The sequence below is a fragment of the Saccoglossus kowalevskii genome, chromosome 17, assembly GCF_978046115.1.
Source record: "Saccoglossus kowalevskii chromosome 17, keSacKowa6.1, whole genome shotgun sequence".
NCBI lineage: Eukaryota > Metazoa > Hemichordata > Enteropneusta > Harrimaniidae > Saccoglossus > Saccoglossus kowalevskii.
In genome coordinates this window covers 29012224-29021815 of record NC_140657.1, presented here as the reverse complement: position 1 = coordinate 29021815, position 9592 = coordinate 29012224, and the positions used below count along the sequence as shown (strand labels likewise).

General features: G+C 33.9%; 1 protein-coding gene across 6 annotated transcripts in view; it reads left to right on the top strand.

Annotated features, from left to right (window-relative positions):
- The first annotated feature begins 228 nt into the window (after nucleotides 1-228).
- Nucleotides 229-9592, top strand: part of LOC100367862 (G protein-signaling modulator 2-like) — a 142412-nt gene continuing 133048 nt past the window's right edge. For all 6 annotated transcript variants that reach the window (XM_085492256.1, XM_085492254.1, XM_085492255.1 and 3 more), the window contains exon 1: nucleotides 229-434. In XM_085492256.1, coding sequence (XP_085348382.1) covers nucleotides 420-434 — 15 coding nt within the window. In that variant the 5' untranslated portion in view covers nucleotides 229-419. The remainder of the gene's footprint in view (nucleotides 435-9592) is intronic.

The window sequence follows — 9592 nt, the reverse complement described above, 5'->3', positions numbered from 1 at the left end:
TGAAAGCAATGCAGGATGAGCAAGGTACGAGTGTACTAATTGAGCGCCAGCTTTCAGATTCACCAATCAACGCCTTCGATACAAAGTGACCTACTTTCACGGTCATCCAATGATACACGGTGTTTCAAATACGAGAATCTAATCAAGACAAAGACCAATCAGCTTACGACTCGACTGATCTGTTTTTCCAAATTTGGCATATCGGAAATTGGAACAATAATAGCCGACCTGTACCCGGATAGTTGAACCTCATTGCACGAAATTTGTGTGTATTGGACTATTATCGTTTTCTTTCTCGGATGTTCTTCTGGTTTAAGTGCTCGCTTATCATGTTGTAGCTCTGCAGACGTATCATATTATACACGTTCTCAGTCTTGATCGGTTCATTCAACGAAGTCGTTAGAGTGAGAGAAGTTGAAATGGCAAGCAACAAGGTTTGTGGATTATCCATCAAAAACTAATAATTGTTAATAGAATCAGTGTCTTTCTCAAGTGTTCCATCCGCCGGTCGTTTGTTAGGCTCAGCTGTCATTCAAGTGAAAGCTAATACCGTTGTCAAAACGTTTGTAAACGCCTTCCTCGTCGGCACTTTTAATCGTTAGACGTTATATTAAATATTATCGAATCGCGGATTTACATTTGGGGTGACACACGTACAACAATATCATGACATTGGTTCAGTGCTTGGTGATGTAGTAGTTTGTTCCTTTTTCCCAGTCATGACAGCATCTCTTCATATTGTCGTATTCACGCGAGGTTGCCGGTGGGAAGTACATTTAATCTACCAGGTGCAACCAGGACAATATTGCCTTTGCTACAACCAGGTGGACATTAGTAACTTCATGGATTACATTTTGTATGTACTATCGACTTCGATTGTATTAAATGTATTGATTTCTGTTAATTTTAATAGAAAGATATAATAGCAGATATTGTGTTGTTCCGAAACCTTTCGTAACGACATTTGTCTTTTTTATTTATTTATATACATTTTGTAATCAGATTTGCTCTTAGGATAAAATGGTTCTTTATTATTTCACTAGCATGTGAACAAAATCCCCTTATGCAATCAATGGTTTAATTATCTATTTGATTAGAGTCTGGTTTCCGTGGTAACCAAATTGCTCTCTCATTCTCATCATGGAAGTAAACTGATGATCTTGTGAATGATGAAAGAGGGAGCGTGCCATCAGAGTTAATTTGCTAACACAGCATAAGACCATTATGTGTTGCCTTTTGCTGGACTAAGCATAGCATGCATAATACAGTGTACATGTAATCTTCTCTATGTAAATTAATAAATAATACTAATGACCAGATTTAAAACTAATCTAATACAAACCCAATTCAACAATAATTATTAAGTCTAATTTCAGGCTTTTTATTTATACCTGTGTGTTTTTCGCTAACTATATCAGCCAAATTTCTAATAGAAATTGCATTTATTATAGGCTTGATTATTATGCTCACGATTGAGACATCAGTACTACAAATTACTTAGCAAAACTGCTTATTGATTAGCAAAGATTTCCATTCTCACTCAAGCTGCAAAGCAGTTGGCAAGCATGCATGACGCATACCATTTACATATGTTGGGGGGGGGGGGGGGGGCTGCTGTACAACATGGCCATAGTATCAGCACAGTACATATGAATAAATTTGAAATAATATACATGTACATGTATTAGGTTTGTGTTTCATACACAGATTACGTTTTGTGACCTTTTGAAAAAATGCATTTTCTCTCGAGAACGTGTTGCCATAGTTGTTCGGGAAAGAATATGAAATGCCAACATGCAACTCCAGCTCTGTATTTTGGTGTTTAGTGCTATTGATTCCCTATTTTTAGCAGGCAGATCTCAACTCGTAAATAGTCAACTTTCTTGAGTCTACAATGTGGCATATTACTACCGATAGTAACGGTACATGTATTAAATGTTATCATTGCACTAAATTGTTGTAATACTCCTGAACCTTACTGTAAAATACTTTATTTTAGCTGGAATTAATTTTCACTGAACAGATTTTTTGGGTGTTTTGTAAGGAATTTATTTTCACTGATTTTTAATCAGTTGAATGTAAAACATAGGAAAAAAGCTATATTCGCTGGATTTTATTTTCACCGAGTCATCCCTTTAGCGAAAATAGTGAAAATACAGTATTTTACAGTAATTTGTTTGAATGTGTTTAACAATTTAAAAATTCACCAAAACCATTATGGATATAATTTAGGGTGAAATTTCTGATGTAAATACCCATACTTTAGATTTTATTTTGGTTGCAGTACCAAGGTGTCTCCATCTCACAGGCACTTGGTGTAAAATGTGACTTACTTTGACCATGTTTTGATCACTTATATGAATGGTAGAGCGATTAACAGTATATGTTACCATGGTAATGTACATTTAGATATCAGTGTTGCAATTTTCGTTCCAAATTACAATCAGTTTTTCTAAAATTAACCTTTCATTTGAGCAGAAAGCGACAAATTTCCTTTGTGGATGGAAACCATTGATTGTTGATCTTGACGAGGAATCTCTTGAAAAATATTTGTAAGCTACAATGTAACTACGTCATTTTACATTTTGAACATCTTGTACGCATGTCAATCTCAATTTGACAATTTCTCACCAGTAAATCATTAAATTTTTGCTGTTCCATTTCCACAATTTAAGGGAAATTTGTCTTGCAAATAGATTCATCTTCTTAAATGGTGGCACTGCACTGGGATTGCACTAATGTATGATGGGAAATATTATTTTGATGGCTCACCTATCCTTTGCTATGTACATATACAGATACAGATACAAGATTCACCTTCAAAAGATGTGTTGTCACTAGCAATTTGAATTAACATTTTGATTTGAATAAACCTATGATTGACAGTCATCATGAAGGCCAGCATAACTGATGCCATGCATCATGATCAAATGCGATTTGTTTACTAAAATCTGCTTGTCATCTTTCCTTCTCTACAACTGGACGCTGTGGTTTGACGAACCCAGTGCTGTAATTTAGCTATGAACTATATCCCTGACTCAAAATAATTCGCCCCGAATTGTCTCAGTACTTTAGAATAATCACATTGCTGAGTAGAAGATAAAAAAATTTCCCATATCAGCCACTCCCACTCAGAAATTGAATCATTCATTTTTTTTTTAATTTTGAAACCATTTTCCAAGAAATGTTTCAGTTAGTTATTTAGTGCTCTTCCCAGAAATTTAAACCACTGCAGTAAAAGCATACTCAATAATTTGCATAATATTTGCATATTACATGTATATGCATAAGTATTCCAAACAGAAATTGAGATGAAATTGGGAACATACTCATTAAAACACTTACAGTTATGTGCATCAAGAGTGATATAAATGAACAGTTTTCAGTTTTCAGCGGTTGATTACTTTGATTTAAAAAGTCTGCAGTGACACAGTGGAAATAAACCACTGTGGTTGTCAGACCAGTGTAACAGTAAAACATAGCTGCATCCTGGGGAGAACATTGATATTACATTGTAATTGTTTATATTTCCACTGGACCCAATAGCACTGTCGTGCTATCATGAAGCAAACTGCTATTGTGGAGCAAACGTATAGATCCTTACATTTGTACCTCCTACTGTTAATCTTCCTTCCCCTTTTTTTTGTGTGTGAACCAAGCATAGTTCCCCACGATGCCATATAATGATATAGTTGCTACATTGCCCTTTTCCCAACTTTTTCATTGACTGTTGCTGTTCCATAGGTGGAGTAATTTCGCACGGAAAATAATAACTATGGATTTCAACATCTGGAATTCTGTATTTTGGTACCTGTTGTTTCTATTCGTTGCTAATGTGATATTTAATCCATCGTTTAATTGAGTTGTACACTCATTTCTAACACTGCACTGCATTGAGGAGATGCTTAAGAGTTGTACTTCTTTCAAGATTTCCCGCTCTCCTTCAGACAGTTATGGGTAGGTTGGAATATCATAAATCTAGAGGGTATTCATGTAGCCCCCCTAAGTTACCATTAATTTGGAAGCCATGGTGACTGTATTTTGTAGTTGGACATGAACATTGTAAAAGAGGTTAGCTTGTGGTATTGTTGGCTTGTGTAGGCAGCATTTGAGTTGCCCTGACTGAGCAACCAACTGTCTGTGGCTTGAATGCAATCTAGTACACATGTACTTTGTGATACTTGCAATGTAATCCAAAGAGCTGATTGTCTGTGCACAATTGTCATCATGTTTGACATTTTTGAGTCTGTGTACATGTACATCATATTTTCAGTGTCGACTCATGAAAAGTTAATTTATTAAATATAGATTGCAAAATATTTAAAAAGAAAAATAACTTGGACTATTTACCAAGTTTATTGCATTAATTTTGATTGGACATGTAACAAAATGTGGCAAATTACATACCAGTGAATATACTAAGTAATACCATTTGTATTTTCACTGGCAATTAATTTTACTATTTTGATCTTCTGAGCAATTTTCTATGTTCACTGACTTGGCAGGGAAAACAATATTCTATTATTTTACTTCTGTCACCGTAACGCCTTAAGTTACAGCGTGCCGTAATTTTGCGGTATTTTATGGGGCATTTTCATCCTACCATATAAGGGAATGCGAATTCCAAATATGGAACTATTACGTGCGTAAGCATTCTCTAATAATAAAAACAAACATGGCTGCCACCAGGGTTTAACCGGACTCCACACAAAGAAGTTTGCTGATTCTGTTCTAAACTTTTTGGATTTCGGCATTCCCATGATGTATCCTTATAATAGTATGGTTATTCTGAGGATACCTCAAAGTATGCACTCAGACAGTATGCCGTCGCAGAGACATCTGCTGTATGTTGGTCGACACACCAGCTGTACTTTCTACGTACATACCTCGTATTATTATTCTACATGTTCCCAGGAATTTAAATTTACAGGATTTTGGTTATCTGCAAAAATAGTGAACTTTAAAACTATTGAATATTTAATGCATTTATTAAATTTTGCTACATACAAGTAGAGCATACACTTGTGTACATTACAGGTGTGTTTCTATGATCAAAATAAGTAATATTTTAATAATTCAGTTTACAACAAATTTTTGGTATATATTCACTTCATTGATATACAAATGTAATAAAGCAAATACATATGTGAACTTACAATATACGGTAAGATTCAAATCTGTTAAAAATAAAGCATGTGATAATCTGCTTTTTCTAATGTACATTAAAATTCACAAACATGTTGTTTCAAATGTTGTGAAATCGTTTTCCCTTAAAGACAGAAATTTATGGAAAATAATATGCTTAATATTTATCATAGAAGCACAAATTATCTATAATAAATTCCTTGAATAATTTTCTTAACCCACTTACCCTTATCAAATGTTTCCTGTAGTTAAGACAACTCTATTCAGTATATCAAACATCATAAAAGCTTGTGTTACAATTTTGTAAAGGATGATTTTTTTTTCACTTTTAGAATAAATTGCATGTTCATTGATTATTTTTTTTTTTTTAGCTCCTTTGTCGAGTGGAGCTTATCATATGAGTCATTGTCCTCCGTGTCAATGTTTTACTTTTACTACTGAATGCTTTGATACTTGGTGTAGATCTCTTTTAGATTTATTCATTTCATGATGATATCTTCAATTCTCTAATTTTGGTGAATATTTTTGTCATTTTTGGTAAAAAGTGATATTTTCGACTTCTTGTTAAAAAACACAAGTTCAATTGCTTTGATATTATACATATAGGTACTACATGTGAACCTCACTCAGATTTGTTCATTCCATGATGATATCTTCAATTCTATATTTTTGATGAATATTTTTGTCATTTTTAGTGAAAAGTGATTTTTTTTGATTTTTTGAAATGAAATGTGCATTGCGGAGCTATCTCAGCCGACAGTCTGCTTGTTTCTATTTTCTGCCAAATGTTAGTGTCAAACATGTAGAAGCCCACAATTACATACTCGTACATGTAACATATTGTAAATGTGCTCACACAATGGCATATGCAGTTCTGACAATGTGTCCATTCAATTTGACATCATCAATTTTAGTCAGCTATCAACATTAGTTTTTCTTGGTAACAAAAGGCAAGTAACTGAAGTATTAAGAATTGAGGGCAGACTGAATCCTATTTCAGCTGTCTATATTGTATCACACATATTACTGTTTCTGCTCACCCAGCTGAGAGTACTTATAAGTCCCCGTTAGGACGCAGTCCGAAAACGGGGACTTACATGCATGTTTTGACCTCTATGCGTCTGTGCGTCTGTCCGGACCTGTATCTTAGAAATGACTGTACCAATCAAAATCAAACTTCACACATACATCATACATGACATTATATATACATGTATGCACATCAATTTGTTTCATGATCTGATTCAAGATGGCCGAATGGCAGCCATTTTTTTTACTAAAAAATCATCAAAATTAAGCATTTATCGGCTGTTTACAGATTGATTTTGTTCAAACTTAGTACATGTATATACATTGGACATTATAGGACCGTGATGCACATAATTTTATTTTTCAGATCGGATTCAAAATGGCTGACTGGGGCCATTTTGTTTTAATGAATGGGCTTCTAGAGCCATATCTCTGACATGCTGGGCAAGTACTCATTTGAGGATCAGATACAAATGTCAATCATTTTAATGTTAAACAATCATAACAATCATATTCCTGACATGGTTATATTCCAGCTATATTACTATAAACAAAACTATGTATCTTAAATTCGATAACTAACGGGGACTGTGCCATACATGGCTTGTTTTATAAGTAAAATTCCTTGTCCATTAATGACATTTTTGTTTGCCTGACTTCACCATGGCAACCCACTCTGCTTCATCATTTTGTTTGCTTCATTTTTTTGGCCGATAAATTGACATTGGTTACAGTTGTGTAATAATAATTGTTGCTGACTGCTCAGTTTTGTTAATGCTATTCTAACAGGTTAACCTTTGTCTCTTTCAAGAACATTGATAGGAAAGCAATTAATGGTTAAAATAATGTATAGTTAATTGTGGTTCAATTTACATATTACATTTTGTTGTTGGGTATTGTAACTTCATTATTTATTCACTGAATTTAAATCTTTCAGTAAATTAAATTGTGACCATGTGAAATTACACTATTCATTCTTTTACTTCCAAATTAGCGAATCAGTTCAAAATAAATTCTTTCATTTTAATGTACTGTATTTTTCTTTTAGTTGATCATGTGCGTAACACGTAAATGAGAGGTGTGCCTACAGACAAAATAAGTTGTATGGTAATGTTCAAGCATACATGTACATTGTACAATGATAAATCAGACCTTTTCTCTTAAGACAAGCAATCACTTGTGAGCGATTCGCTTGAACAACATTACACCTGAGGGAAGGTGGAAAAAGTTCACCTCGAATTTTTTTTTCAAAATCTTACCCTTGCACAATTATTTCTTGACGCATTGAACTCACTGCCATGATTTGCCGCAGTGCTTTTTCAGTTGAGCTATTTTTCATTCTGCAGCCATTTTCAAAGGGCAAAGGCTGAGTGAATATAATTTTGGTTTACATGTATGTGTGGAGATGTGCTTCTAATAGAGCAAATTTTTTACATGTATGGCTATGATACATGTACCTCCGTTACGGTAGCCGTCCGTATCCTCAAGTATTTTTATTTATACTTTCAAAATATATTAGTTTTTGCTGAACTGAACTGAACTGAATCACAGCAGTAGTGCTTTATTCATGTAATGTGAAGTAAGATGGTATAGCATAAGTCGGGTGTGTCATGAAAAATGTTCTTATCGTTGCATACGGTATAATGATGTAAGAATTTGGGTATGGGGTGTATTATTGACGAATGGAAAAGTACAATATAAAATTCAGTCTATGAAGTAGAAAAAAGTAAATAAAATATTGGAATTACCCTAGTACCCCATGTTTATTACATGTAGAAACATCTCCAATAGAAGCGATCATAAACCAAAAATTGCATTTATTATACATGTACATGTATTACCCCAGTACTGGTAACTAATTTTGACCATAAACGTACTTCTGTTATTTAGATTTAAAGTGCATGTACTGCTAATAAATTGAATATATGGTAGTATCTTAAATGTCTCTGGGTTTTTATTGAACCAGATAAGAATAGATCATTTTATGTTTTCGAATGTAAAAACAAGACAAACAAAGGTCATAGCGTCATAGTGGATTTGACAAACAAACACGAAAGTATTTTGGGGGTATATTTCCATGCGTAATAATGTGCTGGTACACACTTGATGATGGGCAATTTCAATGAAGTATGGGTATTCAAACACAATATTCTCCTGTCAAAAATTGGCCTTTCAATGTGAGCTTCGAAGAAAAGAAATTTGAGTTTAAAATCAAACCGTTTGATTTTTCCTGCAGATGTTCAGCACGCTTCCAGCAGTTGAATGAAAAATCACATATTGGTAGTACCGGGTATATTCACAAAAATTACTAGGGTCTAGAATCCTTATAATCTTCCTAAGGTTACATGTACCGGTATATCATTTCCCAATCTCTTGGAATGTGCACTGATTCTACATGTGCTACTACTGTACATGTAGTGTGGATCTGAGTTGAAGAGAAACATTGACAGACCTACGGTATATATGCCTTGTACATAAACGGTGCTTGCATAGCAATGATTTTCTCTGGGGTTCTGAAATTCCAACACATTGTTTAGCCTGTATTTTATTCAAATCAGTGACGACTTATCATGTTATAAGGTCACATGCATGTGAATATGAAAGGTAATAACTTAATAATGCATACTATATGAAAGTTACGTAAGCTAGTCTAAGTGGTTCCATGATTTAAATGGTGTACCAGTACTTAAAATCCCATCAAAACGCAAATCTTTTAGCTTGCATGGACTTCTATTAAATGTACTTCTAATAATATAGCAAATACAATATTAACAAAACGTAAACATTAAATGCAATGTGGGAATGCTTTACAAACCTTTATACTGTATTTGTTCTATTAGAAACACATCAACTAAATGATTGATTTATTTTCCACTCTAGATGTATACTACATCATTAATTAAAATAGCTACATACATTGTATACATACATAATGTATGGCTAGACAGACACTTCTCGGTCATTTCCTCATTCACATGTGCTACAACATGTGCATGTGATAGAGTCAATGCAGTTTTCTAGTTGAGGGTACTTCACAACAATTCTTGTTTGAAATATACAATTTTATTTTCATATACGTGCATGACTAGTAGCTTCGCGATGAGTGGCGTTCGTGGTGAGTGGCTTTCAGAGGAACTAGTCCTTTTACCGATTGTGAGAATTAATTAACTGGTGCAAATCTGGGAATACCATTATGATTTGTGATGTTGCTCTGACAGAAGTTCCTAAATAAGACTCTTGATAATGCCCCCTAGTTTCTAACTTTGATCAAGAACTGTTTGACCATTTACAGTATGAGCTTTGAATCGTGAATTCTCGTACATGACTAAAATTTTGCAAAAACACATACAACTAAAGCAGGTTTATCCTCTTTAATCTTTTGTCACAAATTCACAAAATTTTCTCAAATTTTGTCTGT